Raw genomic sequence first — 14,600 nt, 5'->3', positions numbered from 1 at the left:
TATCATAAAATATAATTAAATCGACCTTGATAACTTAATTAATAATAGTAATCTTACAAATGCGCCCAACTAATTATTATTAACCTTTGACTACCTTTGTATTTAGAAACGTAGAGGGCGTCATGCGCCACTGGAGGAAAGTAACACGAACGTACAACTTGTATGTACACATAGTTATATGACCAAATTTCGCTAAGACGTTACTAAGATAATGACTGAAATTTACAAGACTTTTACATGAATGTTTTGATTTAAGAAGAATGGTTATATTCGCACGTGCTGACTGATAGGTTTGGACTTTAAAATGGACAGTAAGTATTAGATAATTAGGTTGGTTGAACCTCAGACAGCAGACCGATTCGATGGCACTGCGATCGGTGTTATTACCGTTAGGTTGTTCACGCGTCAACGCCAAGGTTGTATATAACACTCACTAACTGTAGTTGTTTAGCTATAGTTTCAACATTTAAAAAAAAAATGATATAACACTGATTGCCTGAATGAATAAAAAATGTACTAGTTATTGCGATATTAATTCATTATCACGTTAAACCTGGGGTTGTACTTGCTTCAAAAGGTGTATGTATTTGTGAATTCAGGAAGAAGGAACTACGACTCTCTTAATCTATTTTTTTGCAATCGCTATAAACCATACCACCGTCTGCTTCAGTTATCGTTACTCACTTGGATAATTAGTTTGATAAAATATAATAACCATTATAAGGCTGTAAGTGAATGCAAATATTTTACTATAAATAATTAAGTAAGTAATATTTTATTCCACCAAAGACACTAGTGTTTTTGATTACACTTATATATTATCACCTTGAGTTTTAATGCGTTTAGGTTTATGATATAAATAGGGTACAAGTGATAATAATAATATTTATTAACTCATAACCTCACCCGGAGACGATAAAAATGTATAAAAAACAAATAAAGAATTAAAGCTGCAAGCAGCATCACAGGGGCCCAAGTATATGCCATAAATAATGTCAAATGATACACAATTAGTTTGAATGATTAGTACCATGAGGTCGAAATGCAGTTGGTTCCATATATTTATTTGAGATATAAAGGTTATTAATATATGGTCATCTGTTATTTTAATCAAATCTCTTGTTCAACATAGTCATGATTCATCTTCCTAACTGCAACAGTGTTTGAGATACAACGATTATGCATATTAATGAGCTCACATGACCATATATGGTCATCTGTTATTTTATTCAAATCTCTTGTTTAACATCATCATACTAACACAGGTTTCATCTTCCTACCTGCAACAGTGCTTGAGATATAACAGTTATGCATATTAATGAGTTCACATGACCATATATGGTCATATGTTATTTTAATCAAATCTAAGGTTCACTGTTGTCATGATAACACAGGAATCATCTTCCTACCTGCAACAGTGCTTGAGATATAACAGTTATGCATATTAATGAGTTCACATGACCATATATGGTAATCTGTTATTTTAATGAAATTGCTTGTTCACTGTTGTCATGATAACACAGGAATCATCTTCCTAACTGCAACAGTGCTTGAGATATAGCAGCTATGCATATTAATGAGGTTAGAAGCCCCCACCCCATGGGCGTGTAGCCACATGACCTAGCCATATGCCATTCAGGGGAAAGAATGTATCTAAAGAGTAGAATACACATACAAAATGTTATTCCAATCGGACTAATACAAAACATGTAGTTGCATAATTTCCATTTTCACAAAATGCAAGATGGCGGCCAAACCACGTGACTTATCGAAAATATATTATTTTTCTCGTATGGAGCTAAGGCCAGGCATGGTAAATATAAAAACATCTCGTAGATTCGTTGACTCACCTCTGAGAAACAAATGCCCAAACTTTTAATCAATTTTGCTTAAAATCCAAGATGGCGGCCAAACCATGTGACTGATCTGAAATTTTTTTTAGGTTTCTGAAAGGGTTAGTTAGAGACATGCCATGACGCAATATTTGAGATAATCGCTCAAGTGTGGCATGAGTAAAAAACTACTTCCTGTTGAGAACAAACCCAAAATGGCGGCCAAACCACGTGACCAATCATAATGAATTTCTCAAATCTAAATCTGCTCTATATGTAGAAGCTAAATACTGTATATGAGAACATTTTACTTGGCGGTTCTGAAGAAGAAGATTTTTAAGTGTTTTTTACCGTTTTTAGGAAAAACAAAATGGCGGAAAAAGTCACATGACCGCTAAAGTTTTTATTGCTGATATTTATTACACATGAGTTGTACTATATACCATAAAAAAATCTAGACGTCTAGACCCTCAGAAAGTGGTCAAACAGCCACTTCCGGTTTTATTTCAATCCCATATGGCTGCCAAATTAATTGGCCAATCAAAATTCTGAAAGCATGTTGCACCAGTTCACATTAGGGAGTATCAGTATAGAGCATTATCAGACCATTTCGCTCAGCGGTTTTCTCAAACGGCTTGACGAAAAAAGTTACGGAAGAAAGAAGAAAGAAGAAAGAAGAAAAAACCGAACAATAAGAATAGGGGCCACGCCCTACAGGCTTGGGCCCCTAAAAATAACAAAAACAAAAAGCTCCAAACTCATTTAAAAACAGAGTTACTGTCTGGTATTAAGACTGGCCTTAATGAATTAAGCTATGAGAATTGACTCATGTTTGTCGCACATAATGGAAATAAATTTATCACTCTAACAACTGGTTCTAAAATTATTTATATGAATTTCTGCTTTTTTAAATAAATAATAATAATAATAATAATATTTATTATTGCATCTTTAGAAATACAGTATTTCTATCAGTACAGTAGCAATAAAAGTATGCAGTCTATGTGCTCTATATGCTGGGCAATTCATAATAAAGTGTTTTTCATCTTCAACTTTGTTTTGTATACATTGGTCACATGATCTAAAAAATAAATGTCTCAATTTTAAGACAATGGTTATTAACTCTAAATCTAGTTAAGGTCATACTTAGTGATATCAAGAAGGTAGATCTCAGCTTTAAAGCGTGGTGGTCGTCGTGCAGCGCGTGTTCGAATTTCATGTAAATAAACAACGCATTTTACACGCGTTGTATATGTCGCTATGAGTCCCATATCGAACAGGACGCGGCACGATGACTGCCAGCCCTTTAAACTCATTCTTAAACATTCTGTATGTCCTCAACTTATTAGAAGAATCAATTTGCTTTCTATTGTCATTATTGATATCATTTGCCACTGTTTTTCAAATAATTTATTTAATTTTATCCATGTATGATGTTGAATGAATCTATAATAAAGATATAATATTTTACAGCAGTTTCTTAATTATTTTAAACTTTTTGCTCATGATATGCACATGTTTTACTGGTAAGAGCTATTTTTATAATTGCCATCTGTATCTGTGTGTCTGTGCATTGGTTCTCTGTCTGTTTTTCACCTAATTCTATCTGTCACGATATCATATGCTATGCATTTATTTTATGTATGTACCTTGTCTGATCTCAAATTATATATTTCCTAGAATCTGTAGCACGAAAGCATTGGAGCAAAGGTGCTGGTGATATCCAGTTGCCAACAAGAGTACAAGTAAGTATGGTAATTTTACTTAAATTTTAACCGTAGTTACATGTAGAAACAGGTGAATTTTATGTTTGTAAATTAGTTTCACTGACAATAATTTAAGATATGCTCTCAATTCATTCATCAGGTTGCAAAACAAGAAGCTCCATCTGGGTATGATGATTATTTACTACTGTTGCAACAGAGAAACAGGTAAGCTGTAGATATGTTATTATCTTTGTTTAAAATGTGAGTATTGTAATGTTTTGGCTTTGTTTGGTGTTTACTTTGTAGATGGCCAATTAATGGCTGCAATTCCTGTGTGATAAAATTTTCCAAACATGGGGGTTACTACTTGAATTCATAATTATATTGTATTGGAACATGTATATTGTATGGTCAGACGAAAATAGTTGGATCATCTGAGAGAGTGGACAGGAGTGGTAGTAAAGAACTGCTTAACCTGGATGGCTTATTATGGCAGCTTTTTGGGAAAGGCGGTATTCATTATTGGATGACCCATGACCATCAGCTCAGGAAGTGAACTGATGATAACAAAAATGTGCAAACGTGGCTTTTAACAAAAATTCTTATGAAATTGATGCTGTTCATATTTTTTAGATAATCCGTTCCTATTATATGCAATTCTGTTCCAAAAAAAAACTCTATTTCAATATAAAATTTCCAAAAAAAAAATAACGACAGAAAAAATTCTTTGCTTGCAGATTGATGAAAAAGCTGACACAGAAAGATGATAAACAGATAGAGTTAGAGAAGCGTGAACAAGGATTTGCACTATATCTGAACGGTGCCAATGCAGATACAAGAGTACTACCTCCTACTAGTAAGACACCTTGCATGACAGCTACCAAGACGCCTAGAAGCTGTAGGAAACCCAAGACAGCAGGAGGTACTGTAAAGGCATTAATTATTGGATTTTAGTTTTGCTATTCTCACTGAATCTTGCTAAATTAACTCCGTGTGAACGTGTAAAATTGATTGAACCTATGTTTTGTGAATTTTAAATATTATACTGCAGCTCAACTTAAAATAGTGAATATTGTAATCAGTTTCCCTTCTAGTAATAGTATTCATTATATACAGTGGTATGTTATCTCCTATAATGCCTTGCATATGCATGCATTTACATGCCAAATTTGAATTCAGTTTAAACTGTCAGGGTGGGAAATAACATGGGTTTTTAAGGACCCCAGTGAAATCTTCAAACTAATTTATAATATTCAATGATTCAAAGGTCATGAAAGTAGTATACAGTAAATATGTTTGGCTATTTAGATTTAATTTGTTCATACTTTTGATACATATATACATGTCACTGAGATACAGAATGTGAAAAAAAAGTGAAAGGGGAGTATTTGCAACATAATTTTTTTTGGGTGAAATTCACTGTATCTTGTCACTGAAAACACCTAGTACCGCATCTGTAATAGCAGTGATCATAAACTGAAAATTACATTTATTTCATACAGAATCATTATAATACATTCTGACACATTAAGTGCATGCGTTACTAATACCAAATACAGTATGTTGCAATGTAATATTTTGCTGGATAATGTTGGCCTATTTGCTTTATTATTGTGTAACACAGGGACAATTCTTTACTCTTTTCAGATGTACCAAGAAATAATTTTGTTGATAGGTGCAGTTTATTTGATTTGGAAGATGATGGTACAATCGACAATTTTCGAGCAAAAACAGCACCAAGTAAAGTTCGAAGAAAAAATTGGCAGCAGGTAGGTTTTAAATTATATACAGAGTTCTGTGCATTGCTGGCTGAATCGTGGCTGGCCCATGTACATAATAAAAGTATCTGTCAGTGATTACTTGCATTTATTGATCTGTTTTTCATTTGTGATTCACAGCATTCCATTGAAATCAAGACAGACAGGGGAGAGAGACGAAGACTACATGCACCTGGTAAGTGTGTTATTGTCTGTACAATGAATTAAATTAAAATTATTAATAAACTATGAAGTTGTATATTTACCTAGACGATAATTTAAATTACAGGATGCAAGGTACAGCAGTTAATGTTTCCAGCAATTTTTGTGGCCATGATAGCTCAAGTAAATTTGTCCTGTCTTTCTTTCTTTCTGGTTGTATATTATTAATCTCTGTCATGACTTGCTAAGCGATGAAAAGTCATGCATGAGACAGTGATTTTTTACAGACTTTTTACAAACACAACTTTTTCAAGCCTCATTCAGAGCAGATTTTAATGCATTTTTGTATTCTAAAAACTAAAATTCTTTTCAGGGAAACAAAATCAGCACCACAACATACAGAAAAAAACACACTTCTGATTATATAATGTATATTTTCATGTAGTTGACAATTATAGTTGACAATCTGTGGCTGTGCAAGGGCAAGGTCACATTAATTTCACTATGTTATTTTCAGTTTCTTATCATTACTCGGAAGATTTTGAAGATGGTGATGATTTGGTTGACAGTTTGGATGATGGAATAGATTCAATTGATTACGACGATGATTTCTATGATACTGATAAAGATGATGGGCAACAGGCTGACAAAAACTATGTTATGTTGAGTGTTGATGATGTTATAGTAAGTTAAAACAATAATTGATAATAGGCTGGCAAAGAGGGAGACATGGGGACATTCAGCAATCCTAATTACATGCACATCTGTATTAGAAGATCACTGCAAAATGTCTGGAACTAAAATCAGTGTGGGTAATTCTGAAATTTGTTTTCTTACTTCTGTAAGTAAATTTCAAAATCTCTTGTCAGAGGATTTCTGTGGCATTATCAGAACATTCTTCATATCATTTCATAATGTAATTATTTTTTACTTTTTATTCATGACAGAAATTACGTCAGAGCTTGGAGCTTAACTGCCAAATTCGCGATAGCATTTCAAAGTATAAAACGGTAAGAAACTACTATTATTATTACTACGATATTTGTTATTCAGCTTGCTAATGTGTTGCATGAAATAAATTCTTGTATGTTTTTTTGCAATGTGTGACACCCAATCTAATGAAAATCCAATGTAGGTATAGACTCCATTTTTTATTATTCCTATATTTTATTAATCGTTATTTTTGACTATTTCTTTCCTCTTACTAATAAGTTTTTATATATCGTTTATATGATATATGAAAAACATAAAAAAATAAGTAACAATAAATAAGATATGGAAATAAAAAAAGCAATTAGAGCCTATACTTCAGATTTTAATCAGATCAACATGTGATGAGAAAGTTTTAATTTCACATTACCATATTTGTTCTTTTAGAAGAACTTCAATAGAAGTGTATATATAAAACCAAAGATCGCATTAGTTGTTTACTGAATCATTAAAATATCACTTACTTTGACCATAGCTGTAATTTACATAATAGGAACATGCACTACTAATAGAGCAAATACAGTATTGTATAGCTAGGTTTCATGAAATATCTCGGTGTGCAGCTTTAATTAATTAACTGAAGCGAATGTCATTTAGTAGTCCAAAACTGGTGCTCATTTTTGGCTTCTGTCCCATTTGTCCAAATACATTTCTCAGACATGATCTATTTCGTTCAGTGGTTATACAATGACTCAACATAATTTTATTCATATGCATGTTAATTTGTTTTTGCCATTTTTGACCAAACAACATTCAAACAGGAAATTTTTAATTTTTTTTTTTTCTCAGTCATGCCAATGTCGATTAGTTCTATTTTTGATTCAAAATGGATGACTGGCAGCCATTTTATTTTATTCTCACAATTTCTCAGGCGCTCTCAGACAAATTTCATCTCTACTTTCTGCAAAAGAAAATGTAAAGATTCATGCACATTATGTTTTGGTTTGCAGTTAAATTTAACCAACTGGCAGCCATTTTGGTGCCAAAAATTAAACAAATTAACTTCTGCTTTAATTGTTGGTATATATTGATATTATTTCCAGAAATCTGCAAGTGAGGCAATACCTGAATGTACACAGAGTTTAGAAGAAGATATAGAAGAAGATTTACAAGCCGATAGTTTAGAATGTAGTACTATGTTAGCTCCAGATGATCTATTTATTTTAGAGTTGGGTTCAAAAGGTATGATTTCAGAAACAAATAAACCATTCCTCAGATTATGTAATTGATTTGTTGTGCTGTATCTGTGCTGTATCTGTGCTGTATCTGTGCTGTATCTGTGCTGTATCTGTGCTGTATCTGGACCCTAGACACAAATGGCTGTGGAGATCTTGCTGAGAGCGAGAGAGCCACTAGCTTGTGTTTGTCTCTCAAATTATGTTTCATTCTCTCATATTATCATGTTCTCTGCTCCAATTACCATGGTTATGTAAGTCAGGGGAACAGTAGATGTGGAACACTATTTGAGGTGCAAAAACAAGCCTTGTGTTTCATGAAATTTGGTGTAATAATAGGGTAATTGGGAATTATGCCCATGTAGTCCTAAATAAACATTGATATTATAGAAAAATACATAGAATTGCGCATAATGTTGTACTAAATTTTTGGCGAGAAAACTTGTTGTATTCAAAACATTCAAAGTGATAATGTCTAAATTCATATTCAAACCATTTATTTTCACTTCATTTAATTTCACTATTCTGATGTTTTGAGCATTTTCACTGGGTTTTAAGTTCACGAATTTGACAGTGAAACAATAAATTCTATTGTTATTCCACATATTTACATGAATATAATAAACTAATATATATATAAACTAATAAATTCCACTTATCAGCAAAAATAGCGAAATTAAAAGCCAGTGAATAATTAATGTGTTGATAGTAATTGCTGTTAATTAATTTGATACATGCACATTATATTGGAGCCGTTGTTTCATATGTGAGTGTAAAGTTTCTCTTCTTTTTAATGTGTAGACTTTACTCTTCTTTAATAAAAAAATCTTTTCACTTCTAGGGAAAACAAATGAACAAAATTCAACAACTAGGTAAGATTTATGAATCAAGTATTTAAAATATATATGGACATAAAATTAATGCAAAATCTGTTTTTTTTATCATGTATAATTTTACTTATTTGCATATCAACTCATTTAGATAGATCTATATGAAATGGAATTTTTTATTCTTTCATAGTTTATAAGTTGTGCTTGTGCCAATTTCTTACACCAAGGTGTAATACTGACCCCAAGTGAGTTCACCCAGGGTAATATGTATGGTTGCATGACTTATATCTTAACTATGATAGCTCGCAAATAGCTGGAAATGAAATGAGGTTTGAACAAAAGTCTAGGTATACAACTGCATAGCTTGTAATATTTTGTATCGCAGCTGACTTGAATTGGCTAATGGAAATTCCAGAATTTCTGTGGTTATATTCCATAACCTGCTTATGACGAACACATTCCATACTGCACAGGTGGATCTGTTTTGTTCCCTGTTCATATGTTCATATTAAACTAGGTATTTAAGTCAGTTCTCTGTGATTATTAATAATTATATTTTCTACTGATTGACCATCTTATTATAGAGCCAGATATGAAGAAAGTGATTACATTATGCTGCAAAGTGAACCACCAAAAACTAAACTCAAAGGTCAGTTAGAATTCCACTGTAGATACTACTCACATTGTGATGACAAGCATTCTGGCTTTGTTATGTGTTTGTATGTGTGTCTGTTCAGTTAATTTGCTTATATGTATAAGACTGTATCTACTATTTTTACATTTGCCTATCATACAGTGATGTAAACAAAATAAAAATGTCTTGTCACCTCAGTTTGACTTTGGGATATTTCTCTCCTGTATATTTTTCAAAATATGTGTGATAAATTTCTTCTCCTTGTTGTGTTTAGAGGTCTGTATTCATTTGAGAGATCTAAGCCCAGGACTAAGCCAACCATTTTTTTTTTCAATTATTGTTGTCAATAAGTTTCTTTTTGATTGCAGGCAATAATGAAGCCATGTCCCTGAGATCACAGAATAAAACGAATAGGCTGTCTTTGGATGTTGATAATTCACTGAAAGCTGATGCTGTTATAGCTGCCATTAGAGCCGAAAATGAAGGCTTAAAAAAATTACATAAACAAATTCCGTCCATTCCCGAAACCAGTGTAAGTCCCATATCACTTCACTGTGTACAATGATATTGTGATACGATAAATATTATATTAAAATGTTGTATTCTGTGATAATTATGAAGCAAGTATGCATTTGTTTTGGTGCACAGTTTGCATAATTTTCATTTCATTTTCAGTAAGATCACTGATGTTTGTCATGTGACTATGGACCACCATTACAAATACGCCTTTAGCGACAATGATAATGTTATAGTGTTATTAACAATGTTAATATTTTCATATACAAGCCTAATGATTGTCAGTTTGCTATAGCCCAGGTCAATAACAGTGACCTGTTGCACACCTGCTAAAAGATGGGCCTAGTACTGTTTTAAAGTGAAATCAAAGATTGCAGCTGCCAAATAGTCGACACAGATTACATCCAGATCAAATAAAAAAAACATGACTTTCAAAACTAATGGACATTTTATTGGCGCATCTCAAAAAAACTAAATATTCATCTCAAGAAAAAAGTCTTTCATAACTAAAACAAATGGATTGGTGTGCTGGTTTCATGCAGCAAAACCCAATAGATTACACTATGTATAATATATTGTTTAATACATACAACTTCAATATTGTACTTATTGTGATCTGACTTCACAAAATACATGGTACTGACATTTATTTTTCTTTCATAATAATCTGTGCAGGTTGATAAAAGTACAGAATCATTAAACTCTACGCTTACTGATGATAGATTAGAAGACATCGTTAAAAAAGTATCCGAGTTAGACAGCAAGTAAGTAATCTTGTTAATCTAAAACTACATACTTTCAACCATGGTCTATGTTTTCAAAAATCAGCCCTGAGTGAATGAACAGCAGAACAGGTGGGTCAGTATTTGGTTTTCATGTGTTTAAATCTCATTAAGTCAAACCTTCATCCATGACACAGAAATGTCTTACTTTAATTGACTATTTTTGGGAAATTCGTAGTAGATCACAAGTTAATCTAACTTTTAAAGTCAACTTTGCGTAATTTTTTCCACATATTAACACATTGCCTGTTGAAGGCTTCCATGGATAGACAAAATATATAGGGAAAAACAGCATTAGCTGCTGATGTATTAAACCCTGTACCCAATCAGAAATTATGACCATTTGGTCACGGTTACTTTTTTAGCTCCACTGTCAACTTTGTTGTGCGGAGCTTATCATACGAGTGATTGTCCGTCGTCGTTCGTGTCAATGTTTTACTTTTTCGACTTCTTCTTGAAAACTACAAGCCTGAATGCTTTGCTACTTGGTGTATATGTACCTTGGGTAGACCTCTCTCAGATTTGTTCATTTCATGATTATATCTTCAATTCTTAAATTTTGGTGAATATTTTTGTCATTTTTGGTAAAAAGTAATATTTTCAACTTCTTGTTAAAAACCGCAAGTCCAATTGCTTTGATATCACTTATATAGGTACTACATGTGGACCTCTCTCAGATTTGTTTATTTTGTAATGATATCTTTAATTTTCTAATTTTGGTGAATATTTTTGTAATTTTTGGTAAAAAGTGATATATTCAACTTTTTGTTAAAAACCACAATCATTATGGTGAAAAATGATATTTTTGAATTCAAGTCCCATTGCTTTGATACTATACATATTGTTCATTTTCTAATGATATCTTCAGTTCTTTAATTGAAATGTGCATTGCTAACAGCGGAGCTATCTTAGCCGACAGGCTGCTTGGAACAATTTTTGCACTCATATAAATTGTAGAAGACATATTACAGCAATAATTTGAAATATTTGGACACTACCAGAGTGTGAATCCATATTTCATGTGTTGTGTTCAGGTAAAATAATAGAATTTAGACAGGTTCAAAAAGTATTATTTGAATGTGTCCTTATTTGGGAAATGTACATCTCATTTATGAACATAGTGGAATACTCCCATTTGTTTATTTTGGATACAGTAACAATGTAACAACACAAAAATGGAATCTTGTCACTGAATTAAAATGATTGCACAGGCTCATCATCATCATTGGCATTTTAGGCACAAACTGTGTCTCCATCTAAATTATGACTACAAATATACAATACTATAAATTTCGTTGATACTGTAGTATACTTAATTTTAGCTTGGAATTAATTTTGGCTATTTTTGCGAATACACCTTTTTTTCCTGTATTTTACATTAAACTTGTCAAAAATCTGTGAAATAAATTCCATACAACACCCAAAAAGTTATTTCAGTGAAAAATAATTCCAGCTAAAATAAAGTATTTTACAGTAAGTGAAATTCACTAAAATTAAATCTATGTGAACTTGAATAACAATAGAACTCATTTTTTTTTTTAGCTGAGTTTATGAACATAAAACCCAGCGAAATTGCTCAAAAAAGTAATATTAAATATCAGGAAAATAAATGATTCTACATTAATAAGGTTGTCATGAGAAACCCCATGATCATGTACTGCCTTAGCATATACTTAGCTATATACACATGATAACGTAGTAAAATATTCCCATAATTAGTCCCTGTTCGGACGAAGTCCGAAAACGGGGACTTATAATTCGGTCTCCGTGCGTCTGTCTGTGCGTCTGTGCATCCGTCAGAATCTTTTGGGCCGATTCCGTTCATTCTTTGCATGTGTCTAGTACTTTATGTGGGACATGCTTTGTCAGTTTTCATTCAAATTTAGTACATAGATCATACATGTTAGAATACATGTCCCCGACCGTTCGTGAGTTCCTGAGTCCGTTCATCCGTGTGTCCGTCCATCCGTGCGTCAGTCCGTCCAGAGTCATATTTCAGAATCCTGTTGACTGATTCTGTTCATTCTTTGCATGTGCCTAGTACCTTATGTAGGACAAATGCACATGCAGTGGTTTAGCGATTCAATTCAAAATGGCCGACTGGCAGCCATCTTGTTTTTTGAAAATGTTGTATTTTGGACATGCTTTGTCAGTTGTCATTCAAACATGGTACATAGATTATACATGTTAGGATACATGTCCATGACGATTTATTTCGCAATTGGATCAAAGATGGTCTACTGGCAAACATCTTGCGGTATCTTGGACGTGCTCTGTCAGTTTTCATTCAAATTTGGCACATACATGTACTTTATACATGTTAGGATGCATGTCCATGACAATTTGTTTCAAAATCTGGTCAAGGATGGCCGTATAACGGCTGTTTTTATTTTTGGCCATATTACTACTACACTACTACACAAAACACGTGTTTTGATGTAAATAAACTATCTGTTGTATACGCCACTTGAAACTCAAGATTCAAGGACACACTCGTGACAACTCTGCTTTAACATAACAAGTACAAAGATAACTTTCAAAAATTTTACGGGGACTGTGTCAGTTTCAATGATTTGTTTGATATGCGCTAACTTAATCACTGTTATGCCCAATCTTTCAGATCACAGCATAAGCTGGTAGAAACTTTACATGCAATAGAAGACTCCGCCAATACTGATTCTAAGTTATCACCCCAACATACGGTAAGTGTCAATCAATTCAGGTACTACTTGACTGTCCCTGCAAACAAATCAGTTTGAATACATTTCTAGTGTACTCTACTCATGCAAGGCTTTCCCCAACATGTCGCCTCCTGAAACCCTCCAACAATAGCCAAAGTGACTGGAAAAAATTATGTCGAAGTGAAATCAGTACTTCGCCACTACTTTGCCACTACTTTGCCACTACTTTGCCACTACTTTGCAGTACTTTGCCACTACTTTGCCACTACTTTGCCACTACTTTGCGGTACTTTGCCACTACTTTGCAGCACTTTGCCACTACTTTGCAGTACTTTGCCACTACTTTGCAGTACTTTGCAGCACTTTGCCACTACTTTGCAGTACTTTGCCACTACTTTGCCACTACTTTGCAGTGCTTTGCCACTACTTTGCAGTACTTTGCCACTACTTTGCCACTACTTTGCAGTACTTTGCCACTACTTTGCCACTACTTTGCCACTACTTTGCCACTACTTTGCAGTACTTTGCCACTACTTTGCCACTACTTTGCCACTACTTTGCGGTACTTTGCCACTACTTTGCAGCACTTTGCCACTACTTTGCAGTACTTTGCCACTACTTTGCAGTACTTTGCAGCACTTTGCCACTACTTTGCAGTACTTTGCCACTACTTTGCCACTACTTTGCAGTGCTTTGCCACTACTTTGCAGTACTTTGCCACTACTTTGCCACTACTTTGCAGTACTTTGCCACTACTTTGCCACTACTTTGCCACTACTTTGCGGTACTTTGCCACTACTTTGCAGCACTTTGCCACTACTTTGCAGTACTTTGCCACTACTTTGCAGTTCTTTGTAGTACTTTGCCACTACTTTGCAGCTATTTGCCACTACTTTGCAGTACTTTGCCACTAGTTTGCCACTACTTTGTCACTACTTTGCAGTTCTTTGTAGTACTTTGCCACTACTTTGCAGTACGTTGCAGTACTTTGCCACTACTTTGCAGCACTTTGCCACTACTTTGCAGTACTTTGCCACTACTTTACAGTGCTTTGTCACTACATTGCCACTACTTTGTAGTACTTTGTCACTACTTTGCTACTATTTTGCCACTACTTTGCTACTATTTTGCCACTACTTTGCAGTACTTTACCACTACTTTGCCACTACTTTGCAGTACTTTGCCACTACTTTACCACTACTTTGCAGTGCTTTGCCACTACTTTGCAGTGCTTTGCCACTACTTTGCAGTACTTTGCCACTACTTTGCAGTACTTTGCCACTACTTTGCAGTATTTTGCCACTGCTTTGCTACTATTTTGCCACTACTTTGCTACTATTTTGCCACTACTTTGCTACTATTTTGCCACTACTTTGCTACTATTTTGCCACTACTTTGCAGTACTTTGCCACTACTTATCAGTACTTTGCCACTACTTTGCAGTACTTTGCCACTACTTTGCAATACTTTGCCACTACTTTGCAGTACTTTGCCACTACTTTGCAGGACTTTGCTACTACTTTGCCACTACTTTG

The 14,600-nt window shown here is 33.8% G+C and overlaps 1 protein-coding gene across 1 annotated transcript in view; it reads left to right on the top strand.

Annotated features, from left to right (window-relative positions):
• Positions 1 to 129: 129 nt before the first annotated feature.
• Positions 130 to 14,600, top strand: part of LOC102808281 (katanin-interacting protein-like) — a 58,672-nt gene continuing 44,201 nt past the window's right edge. Inside the window, exons 1-14 of the mRNA XM_085502468.1 lie at positions 130 to 311; positions 3,513 to 3,577; positions 3,699 to 3,763; positions 4,276 to 4,460; positions 5,186 to 5,307; positions 5,437 to 5,491; positions 5,975 to 6,141; positions 6,405 to 6,467; positions 7,491 to 7,629; positions 8,464 to 8,494; positions 9,037 to 9,101; positions 9,455 to 9,618; positions 10,278 to 10,366; positions 13,005 to 13,086. Coding sequence (XP_085358594.1) covers positions 305 to 311; positions 3,513 to 3,577; positions 3,699 to 3,763; positions 4,276 to 4,460; positions 5,186 to 5,307; positions 5,437 to 5,491; positions 5,975 to 6,141; positions 6,405 to 6,467; positions 7,491 to 7,629; positions 8,464 to 8,494; positions 9,037 to 9,101; positions 9,455 to 9,618; positions 10,278 to 10,366; positions 13,005 to 13,086 — 1,299 coding nt within the window. The 5' untranslated portion in view covers positions 130 to 304. The remainder of the gene's footprint in view (positions 312 to 3,512; positions 3,578 to 3,698; positions 3,764 to 4,275; positions 4,461 to 5,185; positions 5,308 to 5,436; positions 5,492 to 5,974; positions 6,142 to 6,404; positions 6,468 to 7,490; positions 7,630 to 8,463; positions 8,495 to 9,036; positions 9,102 to 9,454; positions 9,619 to 10,277; positions 10,367 to 13,004; positions 13,087 to 14,600) is intronic.

Source organism: Saccoglossus kowalevskii, chromosome 8, assembly GCF_978046115.1.
Source record: "Saccoglossus kowalevskii chromosome 8, keSacKowa6.1, whole genome shotgun sequence".
Classification (NCBI taxonomy): domain Eukaryota; kingdom Metazoa; phylum Hemichordata; class Enteropneusta; family Harrimaniidae; genus Saccoglossus; species Saccoglossus kowalevskii.
This window is presented reverse-complemented; position numbering and strand designations above follow the sequence as displayed.